The sequence below is a fragment of the Peromyscus eremicus genome, chromosome 13, assembly GCF_949786415.1.
Source record: "Peromyscus eremicus chromosome 13, PerEre_H2_v1, whole genome shotgun sequence".
In the NCBI taxonomy this organism is placed as follows: domain Eukaryota; kingdom Metazoa; phylum Chordata; class Mammalia; order Rodentia; family Cricetidae; genus Peromyscus; species Peromyscus eremicus.
This window is the reverse complement of record NC_081429.1, coordinates 47,328,685-47,341,450: the sequence shown is the minus strand read 5'-3', so window position 1 is coordinate 47,341,450 and position 12,766 is coordinate 47,328,685. Positions and strand designations below refer to the sequence as shown.

Here is a 12,766-nt window from a genome sequence, read left to right as displayed (position 1 = left end):
AGGATTTTTTTTTTTTTTTTTTTGGGATAGTATGAGCAAGGAGATCAATATGTGGAAGAAACATATTTTTTATAGAAAAAATGTGCTAACTACCTGCCTAGAAATGAAATAAATTAAACTGTTAAAACACCTCTGTTGATAAATATAATGAACCATATTTTTTTTTCCTCCTGTGGAAAACAGGCACATGGTTGCTGTTGTGGATGCTTCTACTGGCTCTCCTGGAGAGTAACTGATTTGGAGATTTGGAGAGGGATGGTGATGATGATGTGATGGTGTGAACTAGACACTGCTGAGTGAATGCAAGGAATGAGCATTTGGAGGAAAGGTGGCCGTCTCGGGTACACGTGCACACTTGCCATCATAAGTCACTGAGCACGTCACACAAAAACCCTCCCTTGGTGGCCCTCCATTGACATTTACCCCGCAGGTTATTTGCCTACAGGGCACACATATTTTTTAAAAATGAGAACAGGGTTCTTTGGTTCCCACATTCATTTTCCGGACCCTATTTTTGTAAATACATCTTTGTTCCCCTCATAGGTGGATTCTTAGTTTACCTTTGGAAATTTTATTCAGGGAGCACTTATGTCAGGGAAGTCGGTCCACAGTTGCTGTCCTGAGGCCACTCGGAATGTGAATCAGCCTTAATAGTGGTGGCTGCTTAGACACTGTGTCTGGGGTTCCCTGGGACTGTGCCTTCTAGCTGCAACTATCTTGATCTATAAGGTACCTTCACAGGAGCCGTGCAGTGGACTTTCTGGAAGGGCAAAAGGCAAACCCAGTGTTATTTGCTAAGCCTTGTGTTGTTGGATTCTGCAGCACTGAAGCTTGTCGTGTTGACTTGGGATAAACTTAGCAAAAAATCAAGTTGTGTAAGTCCGAGCGGTTGCACAAAACGGGTTTGCCGTGTTTACCACCAGGCTACCCGATTTTCCAACAAGATCCTCCTGGTGTTTATATTTGCCTCATTGCTTATTTGCTAGAACATAAGCTCTCCCTGGGTTGCTATCAGGTTCTTAAGAGTTTGCAAAGAAGCTTCAGGCGGTTACGGATCAGCTTGGTTAAGCCAGGTTGCCACAAGTGGGCATTTCTCTGCTATGTAGTATTTTTATGAGGAAAATATGCTTAAGTACTTATATTCTCAGGAAACAAGTTTTTAGGATTTTTTTTTAAGTTTAAAGATTTTGGAAACCATTGCTGAAAAATCTTCTCTTGTTTAGGCATCTGTGTAACTGTCTTCAAGCAAAAATTGACGGTGCAAGACATAAAATGAGTTCATGTAAAGACGACGCAGTTTGTGCTGGCTAGCCACTATAAATCAGAGTCTGCACTTGACAGCATGGGTGCTTCCTCTTTTTATGTTCAGATGCAGGAACCTCGGACATGTGTGATGATCTTGCTCTGTGTGGTTTGGACTTTGGGATGAACGCCGATGGCGTTAGGGTAGCAGGAACCACTTATTGCTTTGCATTTAAGATTGAGTATGTGTTAATTGCCTTTAAAATTATATTTACTGATTTTATGGAGTAACTGGCCGTTGCGATTGACTGAAGTAAAAAGCATAGTTTTATTGATGGTGTTTTTTATGGCTGCGGCAAGATAATAGCCTTGACAATAAATGTTTGGTGAATTATTTGAAGGTTTGGATGGTTTTGAGGAAGGGTCATTAATCTACAGTCATTTGCAAGCTGCCTGTGACATGTGTCATGGTGTTTACTGTCCTTGGAGGGAAACAGAAGGAAGCAAACACTCCACCAGACCCGGGAAGGGAGGGCGGGTAAAGTGTTCCTGCAGCTCTGGGGACCGAAGTTCATTCCTCCAGTGTGTGCGAAGGAAGGTGATTAGGATGCCTTTGAAGGATGGGAGCATTTGGTAAATAATAATGGCCGAGAGGGCTGAGAGGAGCCTGGAGTGGCAGTGGAGGGAGCTGGGAATACACAGTCTTTAGAGGGGATGTCTCGTGTGTTTAAGTTGGTCTGTGTTACCAGGCAAAGAGCAGTTCATCTGCTGTTTGGTACTCTCTGTGCCTGAGGAATGAGTCTAAGTTGGTGTGGTTGTTGCATAGATCCTTGTCTTTTTTTTTTTTTAATCTTGATAGGATAACAAAGTAAGGCCTTACGTTGGATAACACTTTGACAGTTCTTCACCGATTTGGTAATTTACATTATTCCGGGCGCTTCTTTGGCCTATGCTAATCTTTTAACACCTGCTAAATATGATTCTGGCTTAGATGGGATTACTGTTGGGTTTTGAATCAAGGCATTATTTGTAAATGTGTGACTCCTAAAGGGGGTTGTAAATGTGCTCTTCCCAGGGGAGCGGCTCCACTCCAAATGCTTTCAGAAGTCAGCAGGCTGTGCCTTCTCATTTTATTCTCACATTCTGCTGACACATCACATAGAGAAAGTTCCTCTTCCCACGGAAAGGCAGAATGCTGATGTGATTTCCCATTTAGGTGTGCAGCAAACCTCATCTGGGACACAGAATAGTCCAGAGTCAAGTCTTCATTAGAGTTCTGCTCCAGCAGGACATGCTGTTGAGTCTTGCCTCAATGGGTTTGTTTTGGAGGATTCTTTATTAGCTCTTTGCTGCTCACATATATAGGCCTTCCAACAGAACCAAGATGGCATACCTAGTCCTTTAAAGAAGTTCGATGAATACCTCAAGATGCATAAAAAAAAGTCTACATGAAAATGCTGGTCCTGTAAATATCTCCTAAGGTTCCTTCTGTCTTTTTGCATTTAGGCTGTCCATCTGGCCCAGGCGAGCTTCCAGATCGAAGCCTTTGGCTCCAAGTTCATTCTCGACCTCATACTGAACAAGTAAGTATACAGCAAATCCTCTCAGGATGCATCCGCAGTAAAGCTTCATTTTTAAGATTCATCAAAACAATGTCTGGGCTGAAGCAACTGGTATTTTCTAGTGATTATGTGGCAAATAATGCTTGAGGAAGAGTGGGAGGTCTGAATAGTAACTGTGTCTTTATTTCCTTTTCCTGAAGGAAGACATTTTACTTGTTACATGTCCCAAATGGAGAACTTACATATTGGGATTTTAATAACTTTTATTGAGTTGTTGATAATTTGGTACTTTCGTACATATATAAAGAACATTCTGATTACTACAACCTCACCTTTTATAGTTTCCTTCCCACCTCAAATACCCACTCATTTCCCCTTTAAGTTTCCTCTCCACATTCATATCTTAGTTTCTTTTTCTGAGACCCACTGAGTTTAACCAGAATTGTCTGTGTGTCTGTGGGGTTTGAAACTATCCACTGGAATCTGGTGGGCTTATCAGTTGGTATATAACCAAAGACAATTACTACCCATCCTCCAGAATCCATCGATAACCAGTAGTTCAGGAAGGAGGAGTAGGGCCCTGTGAGCCCCTCCCTGATTCATGATTGACTGTTGATGGGCCCAGTCTTGTCATATTATGATTTTAAATGGAATAAATATTTGAAGTAATGCTAGTTAATTAAATGCTAACTGTAGTAATCAGTATATAAGAAGCATAATAAACTACTGACTGAAGCATAATTAGACTTCAGTCTAGAAATTTCTTCCATTTTACTTTTTATAATGCAACACACGACTTCTGTAGGAAGAAGACAGTAAACAATGACTCAGAAGAATCTATTTTGAGAAGGTTCTTTGCTTCAGGATTTGCACTAATGTAGATTCTTTGAAACTTTGTACTGATGAAAATTCACCCCATTGTCTCTGTGTCTGTGTTTATATTGATATTTAAATGCTTTTTCCCAAGTCGGAGCACTTTGCACTGGTGTTCTTGTGCAAAGCGTGTGCAACAGCTCTTGCCTTATCCAGGACTGAGGAGTTCACCTCGAACTGGGACCGAGCCTTTGATGAAGGTGGCTTCCCATATGGTATGACTCTCTTCAGAAATGCCGGACAGGATGTTCATCTCTCATCAGTAGTTGAAACAGGACTACATTTTATAAGAATCTATTATTTAATGCTACCAGACACTGTAATGCAGGTGACCGCAGCCAACCTCGGAGGAATTGCAGAAGGCTATTACATTTCTTGTATGCCAGATTTTGTCAGCTCTGCAGAAAAAAAAAGGTGCCGAGTAAGCTTGGATGCTCCTTACTCAAGTGTTCTTGCAGCTTTAGGTCAGAATGAGTCAGCAGAACTCAGAATTCCTGCGTTAAAGATATTGCAGGTTTTCTCCTTTGGTTGAGTTCCAGTTCGCCATGCTCTGTCAGCGCTGTGCCTGCATAAAAGATTGTCTTGCCAAGTCTTAGGCTATGTTGGATGTCAGGATGTGGCTAATTTTAGTTTGTCTCAGCCCTCTACTTCGTTGACGCTGCCTGAGGGGGAGGTTGCAATCAGCACTGCGGTGTACTTTGGAGGGCAGCTACGCTTACCACCACACCACCAGTGCCGCACCAACTGCCGTGTGTTCTGAGCATTAAAACATTGTGACCACAGCAGAACCTTCCAGTCAAAGAAGCGATGTCTGAGAAAGGGTCATGTGGGATATCCCAGAGTCCTTAGAGTCATAGAGGCAGACCAGGAAATATGTATGCCTAATATTTAACATGCATAGTGTGGATATCCTAGCTTGAGGAATTGAGTGTAGTTGGGGTTGGTTGCTAGAGATATAAGTAACTTTAGAAGAGTGTGAAGTAAACGTGTGTTAACAGTGGAGTGCTGTGGTAGTATGACCAAACCCGAAAGGTTTACTCCTCTGTGAGTGCCAGTAAGCAGAGTCAGTGAAGGAAGGCTTGTTACCTGCAGCCAGTAAGGGCAGCCCTGGCCATAGGAGGACTTCTTCAAAAGCAGTGTCTCTCTGCACACAGAAGGCCAAGGATTTCCTTCTGAAGACACATGCATATTCATATTGGAAAGAGTTGTCAACACATGTAGACTCTTGAGCATTCCTGAGCATGTTCAGTAGGAGATCCTGTGGATAAATGTCTTCATAAATCACACGTTCAAAAATGGTGGGTGGGAGCATCCAGAAACTATAACTTCGAATACACAGGATTCAGTATTGGAAGACAGAGTTTACTCTGGTCAACCGGAGGATCAGTCACCGATTTTGCTTTGTTTAAACTGGCGTCTTATCTGATCACAGTAACAAAATACTAAAAAGATGTCATTTGCCATTTAAAGGGACAGCATCTTACTTGGCACGCACATAAAAGTTCCAGTTTTGCAGCTAACAGTCACACCAAGGAGAGGCAGCCCTGTAGGCCAGAGGAATGTGAAAATACATCTTAGAAGGGGTAATATTGGACACCTACATTGTAAGACAGGCATTAACAACAAGGAGAGTATTGGGAAATGAGAAGAAGAGGGAGATAGAGAAGATGGAGAACTGTATCCAGTCATTGAAAGGTCCCAGATTTGGGGCTTCAAAGGAGACAGAGAGAGGGATTGTCTTTCTGGGTAAGAGATTTGTTAGAGGAAGCATTAACACCATAAACTAACAGGTGGGTGTGGTGTGGTTCTGAAGAGAGTTAAGACCCGCAAGGCTAAGCAGGGTCCCTTCGTATAGGTGTCTGAGAATGTGGGCATGCTACCAAGTTGGTGATTAGCTCGTAGTGGGTGCTTGCAATCAGGTTGTTGCTGATTCTCAGGCAGCAGGAGAATTGGGAAAAGTTAAGTCCTTTAGTTAGTGTGTGTTTATCATACAGGATGTGTCCCCCTAACCCCCGATTGCTAAATGTGTTTAGTAGAAGTCCTTTGGGGAAGTGAGGACTATAGACACACAGACAGCATGACAGGGCGCCCGTCATCTCTTTTCCAGCAGATGAAAGGGTACAGAGGGAAAGGGTAGCAGCACCTAGGCCCAACTGAACACATCTGTACTAGTGTATGCTGAGAAGGCAAGGGCCGTGCAGTGTTGTGTGTGAAGGGAGTGTTGGCTTTTTGTTGATATGTTCATGAGCGACAGGGGTGAGACAGAGGGAGATAATTCTGAAGATCTAAGCCCAGGACAGCTCAGCTTGCTGGGGTCTGGAACCCAGGTCCAGATGCTCATGTCATGGACAAATTAGTACTGAGGGTATGAGGTTGAGGACAGTAAGGGGCTTATTCAATGACTGAAGAGTGGACAAGAGGGAACTTTGCTCACAAATTAGTCTTTGAATTTCAAGGAGTTGAAGAGTTACAGATGTCCTATACTGAGAGAGACTAAGTTCTGTAAAGAGTAATGGTGGGGGGAGAGACAAAATAACAAAAGGGGTCGGGGATTTAACTCAGTGCAAGAGCAAGACCCTGGGTCCTCAGCTCCAGGGGGGAAAAAAAGAAAGAAAAAAGAAAGAGTAATGCACCTGACAACAGGTGAGGGACCTTCAGGAGCTCAGAGCACCTCTTTTCACTCCTTCCAAAGTCTGATGTTTACTGATGTGGAGCTGAAGGAAGAGGAGAAAGATTAGCTGACTAGATCAAGTTAAAATGTTAGCATTCTAACAAATCATTTCTCATTGGTCAGCTTGTCTGTTTGCAGAGCTGAGTATCAGATCCAAAGGTTAAGACAGAAGCAGGAGCAGGAGCAGCAGGAGGAAGAGGAACAGGAGGAGGAGCAGGAAGAGTGGGAGGAGCAGGAGGAGGAAGAGGAGTAGTAGGAGGAGGAGGAACAGGAGGAGTCGGAGGGGCAGGAGGAAGAGGAGGAGGAGTAGCAGGAGGAGGAGGAGCAGGAGGAGAAGGAAAAATAACCAACGAACCAACCAACCAACCAACAACAACTAACAAATGTCACACAGTATGAAGAGAAAGATGCCGAGTCCTTTCATCACTTTCAGTCACCCAAGAGGCGTATGTGAAGAATCAGCAGCCTTAAAGTTCCTTAAAGAGCAACCCAGGGAACCATTACGATCATAGCCCACATAACAGAGATGTTACCCACGGCAGATCTGGTGCAGATTAATAATGTGTCACCCAGCTGTCTGACATTCAAAACCAGTGTCTCCATGCTGACTAAAAGCAAGTGAAGCTTGAGTGTTTAATTTTTTTTTTCCTTGATAAGAAACTCATGGACAATCCTGTATTTGTGCTCAAGTGCTTAGGAGCCGTTCTCAAGGCTGTAAAAAGTCAGGGATCATAAACAGAAGTCTAGTTCTCAGGTAGTCCTAAGAAGCATGGGGGAAGGGATATAGTTCTAAGACATCTTAGCTGGTAAAAATCACTAGAACTGGTTTGAAGGGGATGGACAAAGCAGGAAAAAAAAGCGCCCATAGAAGTGTCGTGATTAGACAGTTTGTGTCTAGAGGGTAGTTGGATAAAACTGCAGTGGAGGAATGGGAGCTTTTGGGAGTCACCTTGCGAGTCACTTCCGTATAAACATTAGTGACAAATGTGTCTTTAAAGGAAGGAAGAGTGGTAGAATAAAGAGAGCTGGGAGGGAGGCAGGGGGTGGGGAGAGGAACCGGTGAAGGAGACAAGTGACTGGGGAGTTAGGAGGAGAACCCGCGGAACGACGATGTTGACGGTTTCAGAACTGAAGGATGTGATTCACATCATTATGTGCCTGGGAGGTTAAGAAGCAGTAAGCATCCTGTGGATTTTCCAGCTGATTTGTCACTGGAGGTCGGAAGAGAGCAGTTTTAGGGAAGCTTGGGTTGTTGTGGGGAGGTAGTTACAGAGCTAGGGGTGAAGGAGAGAACCGAACTTGGAGACAACCCCTGGAGGACTGGGTGGGAGAAGAGTCAGAAGAAGGGATCAGTGTTTCTGTGATGATGGACTGAGAGATGGAGCTGATGAGTGAGGGGTTAATGACAGAGGAGGGATTAATGACAAAGGACAGTCTACGGAGCAGATACTTAGGTACCATTCTCCATTGCATTGAAAGCATACTGTGATTCATATGGCATGCTCTCTACTGCCCCATAGCAGCTCACCAGTCACTAATTTAGAAAATAACAGGACTTACAGGTCATTGCAGTTTTGGATGCATATATTTCCAAGCCACACCATTGGCTCCAAGTTCCCCAGCATGCTTTCCTGTTTATTTAAAGGCACATACCTGCAATCTCAGCACTTGGGTAGCAGAGGCAGGAGGATCACCTTCATGTTCAAAACCAGTCTTGTAAGCTTTAGGCTAGCTAGGGCTCCATAGAAAGACGCTGTGATAAATAATGAAATGAATGCTTGCACACGACTGACCTATACACAGGACAGAGAAAGAACAGTTCTCTCTGCGTACCAATGTTCGAACATTCTAGGTTGTTAACTAGGCCGGGACATTATTCCGAGGAGAGTCTTAACAGTGCTTGGGGGAGAGCCCTGCTCCGATGAAAACCGTAGGAACTCAACCGTAGGTGGCTGTGACCTAAAACGTCCCCCGGGGAGCTGCAGGTGTGGAACCTGGAGAGCAAGAAGGTTGCCCTATTAGTAACCACGTGAGCTGAGAGAAAGCGACTCAGGTTGGATTAGGTGGGCAATGCTAAAAGCTGTAGTGGGCCAGCAGGCATGGGAGAGGAAAGACAGTGTGAGGTTCAGAGTAGCGCACAAGCCCCATGGCAGCACTCTGCTGTGCACAGAGCATCGCTTTGACTGTTTGTCATGTGCCTCTTTTCCTGGGGTGCTGTGTGGGTTCACCATGAGAAGATGTTCAGGGGAATGGTACATGGTGACAACGTGAGGATTCAGATGACTTCAGAGGTCTCAGGGTCTCTGCATGGATGGGGATGGCTCCAGTAAAGAGTTAAGGAAGTAAAAAGGACAGGATTTTTTTTTTAAAGTGTTACTATGCTGTATCCAGGAAGGTAGTTTTGGATTTGCATGAGATCTGCAGTTGAATTTTCTGGGACTCAGGGGTGTTCAAGATGAGTATCTAGAAATCGCAGATTTACAGAAACATATGCACACAGCAGTTTGCTCATTAAAAGCAGTTCATGCTGTACTCTTGAAAGAAGAAAACAACCACGCTAAAATAGTTTCAGTTAGGTTAAATAAAGAACCCGACTTTCATGCTGACTGACACGGTTAATTCATTCTCCAGTTAGTCAACACACTGAGCATCTAGTTTGTGTAAGATGCTGTGCTGAGCAACATGGGGAATTCAAAGTGAGAGCTTTTCTCCCTCCCCAAGAGCTCACAGCTTAAAAAAAAAAAAAAGAAGATCCAAGATGGAGAAATGAAAATTAATATGTACACAGATGATATTGAAATGTGATGGAGCAGGGAAGGACACACAATTGATTATCCAATACCAAATAGTCAGCCCGGAAAGCACACATACAAGTAACAGTATTCAGATTGAGCAGGTTGTATTTATGTATTTAGGAACAAACATACACACACACACACACACACACACACACACACACACACACACACACAATAACAGTTTAAGGAAAAGAGGCCACAAATTTGAAAGAGAGCAAGGGAGTGGGTATATGGGAGGTTTGGAGGAAGAAAAGGAAAATGATGTAGTTATATTATCTCAAAAAGTAATATATATATGTATATATATATGTACTAAAAACAATCTCAATTAAAAACAAAACCATGATGGAGAGTAACCATGACCTTGGTGATGAGAGAAGGGTCTCTGGGTGAGTGAGACTGTACTGAGTCCTAGAGGGTGCCGCTGTAGAGCATGGATCCCTGCTCCTGGAGCCTGAGATGAGGACTCCAGGAACTCATGGATAACGGAAAAGTGAGGCTGGGAAGAGCAGCCTCTACTAAAGCGAGGAAGCTTGCTTTCTCTGTCAACCGAAGGTCTTGCCGTGGAGGAATTCTGGGGCCCTGCACGCTCAGATCCCGCCTGGCAGTTACCTAACGGAGAGGCGAAGGAGTTCGATTTTGTTCGCCAACTGCCCAGGCAGTTGCTGGCTGGGGGCTGCTTCTGCAGGGAGAGAGATGCTCTAGCTACATTCCTCCCGGGTAGGGTAAACAGGCTGAGCCCATTTCTCAGGTGTTTCGTCCGCTGCTGTGGATTGTGTGGTGAATGTTCAAGACTTTCGGCAGGGCACATTAGGCTCCTCCCAAAACTTTTCAGATTTTCAAAGGATGCCTTCCACACAATAACTCCTGGGGTTTGGGGCAGGAGTACTAAGGCTGGTGAGTCCCCTCCTCAGCACGAAACAGCTGACCAGGGCCACTTACGTTCAGGGTCTTTCTTCATTCTAAAGAGGGGTTTCAGCTTTGTTCTGATTAACTTATTTTTCAGCTAAGCAGATTTTGAGGCTTGCACTTCTATTTTGGTTTAGAAGAAGGAGCACGTGAAGAAGAAACAGGCCTCCTACTTCATTTTGCTTTTGTGAGTGAATAGGACCAGAAACAACGAGTGTGGACTAGGGATGGTAGTGAGCAGACGGACTGGTACCCAGCCACAGGCTGTCGTGTTGTCCAGGTCTTGAATTATGGACTGACTGACTCCTGTTCTAAGATGGCCGCTTTGTGTCCGTGGCCCGGCCTTTCTCTTCTCTCAGCATGCTAGTGTCACTGCTGACTTCCTCTCACACATTTGAGAGAGCTCAGGAAGTTTGGAATCTAGACTTTTCACCTCAGCCCTGCTGCTGAGGTCACCTGTGGACACACTCTCAGGGCTTTAGTCTGAAGAAGTTGGAGTAGCTGATGTTCATAGCGTACGGACTCCGTTTCAGGATTCTGTGTCTTTAGATGTTGCCACTTAGGGCAAATGCGTTCTTTCCTAAGTTCAAGGGGTCTGCAGAAGGAGACTTCTGTGTTTTACCAACCATGGTTAGACCGTCACCTACGCCCTTTACCCATACTGTGTTTAAACTCCTTTAATAACGCTTATAAGAGATATATTCGTCTCCTCTGCTACTGGCCATTCTGAGACCTGGTGAGACTCAGTTGCAGTTTGGAATTCCAGCCTGGCTGTCTGATAGAGCCTCTTCTGTGACTATTCAGTGATTACATCAATTTCCTAGTGAGCTGGGCATGGTTCTCATGATGTCATATGTTCATGTTGACCGAGGAGAAAAGAACAAAACAATCTTGATCAGTTTTTAACAATCTAAGGAGCATGCATAAGACTCTAGTTGCTTTTTTTTTTTGTTTTTTTTTTTTGTTTTTTTGTTTTTTTGTTTTTTTGTTTTTTTGTTTTTTTGTTTTCCGAGACAGGGTTTCTCTGTGTAGTTTTGGTGCCTGTCCTGGAGCTCGCTCTATAGACCAGGCTGGCCTCGAACTCACAAAGACCTTCCTGCCTCTGCCTCCCGAGCGTCACTGCCGCCCACCTCTAGCTGCTTTTAAAACAGCTCTGTGCATTGAGCATGGCCACCTGTCCCCAACCGACTTCTCTTTCTCCTCTACAAATTAAAGTGCAGAATCTTGGTGAACTTCTGTGCCTCACCATGTAGCTGAGGTTGGAGTAAGGTCTTTTAAAAGGTAATTAGTTAAAACGCAGTCTTCTGGGGAGCCCAAAATTCAGTGTGACTGGTTTCCTCATAAGAACAAGAAATCTGAGAGGTTGTGAATGTACGTAGAGAAACCACGTGAAGATCAGGAGGCAGTGACATCCGTAAGTCAAGGAGAGGCCCCCAAAATTTAACCAGCCCTGATGACGTCTTGTTTTTGGGTTCCCTAGACTGAGGAGATAATTTTTTTTTTTTGTTCATTTGTATAAGGTACTGTTTTGGTACTTTGCTTATGGTTCCTCAACCTACAGACCCAGTGTTCTGATCCACTTCAGCTAGAGATGCAGCGTTCGAGGTGTTGTTAGTAAGGGAATCTGTTTGTCTCTTACAGCTGATTATCCAACTGGCATTCCCAAGTGCCGCTTTGAGACTGTGCTCTCTTCTGCATTTAGATATTTTAGGAAGACTGGAACTTACTATTTTGGTAAATTAGGAAAAAAAGGTTTCTGTAATAATGAGGAATCTTAAGAAGCAGTTTCCAAGGGTATAAATCCTGATTGTATGGTGTCACATGTAATACAGTATAGATGGATTGCATGTACACAGCCTGGAATAGCTATGGAGAGCTTCCTCCTGTAGGGGAAGCGGTCGCTAAGGGGTTTTTACCTCTTCAGACATTCTCCTCTGTTTGGTTCTGAGCTCTTTGATTCTAGGAGTCCAGACAGCTCTGATTTTTGCCATGTTTTCTCTGACCAGATAAGAAGTTAGCCGGTCTCACCCTGGACATTTCCGTCTGGAGAGCTCAGCCCATGTTGGATGCTTTAGGCGTTATGTGCTTCTGAGATGAGTCATCTTTGTTTGGTGGACCAGGTCCAGACACTGTGGAAAAATTTAAAATAAGGAGAGTACTCCCCAAATATTAGCAGACTCTAGTTCTAGTTATTTACAGTGTTTATCCCATCCACTAAAAAGGGTCTGAGAACAGCTTTCACAATTAAATACATTGATAACAGCAACATTAGCATAAAATCACAAGCCTTGTGACACACGCTTTTAATCCCTGCACTCAGGAGATGCTATGGCTGGCCGATCTCCGTGAGTTTGGGGCCAGCCTGGTCTATATAGAGAGATCCAGGCTGGCCAGAGTTACATGATGAGAGAACCTGTCTCCAAAAAAACAAAACAAAAACACAATCCAAACATAGGTATTTCTCTCCCCACCCTCCTTCCTGCCTCTGATCCTGAGGCTTGAACCAGGGCTTTGTGCCTGTAAGTCACGTGCTATTCCTCCCATCTGTGTATTGACTCTTGATTTCCACAGACCGACAAGATGGACAGATGGAACTAGTGAATGTTTGCCTTCTGCTTATCTTAAGAAGCCCTCTGTCCCACTTTTTGCTGTCCGTTGACAACAATCATGAGTGAATCAGCAAGGCCAGGAAAACCAGGAGGCCACAGGGG

General features: G+C 44.1%; 1 protein-coding gene across 1 annotated transcript in view; it reads left to right on the top strand.

Annotated features, from left to right (window-relative positions):
• The window catches only part of Adam23 (ADAM metallopeptidase domain 23), a 155,493-nt gene that overhangs the window by 30,138 nt on the left and 112,589 nt on the right, over window positions 1-12,766 (top strand). The window contains exon 3 of the mRNA XM_059278128.1: window positions 2,749-2,825. Within this exon, the coding sequence (XP_059134111.1) occupies window positions 2,749-2,825 (77 nt within the window). The remainder of the gene's footprint in view (window positions 1-2,748; window positions 2,826-12,766) is intronic.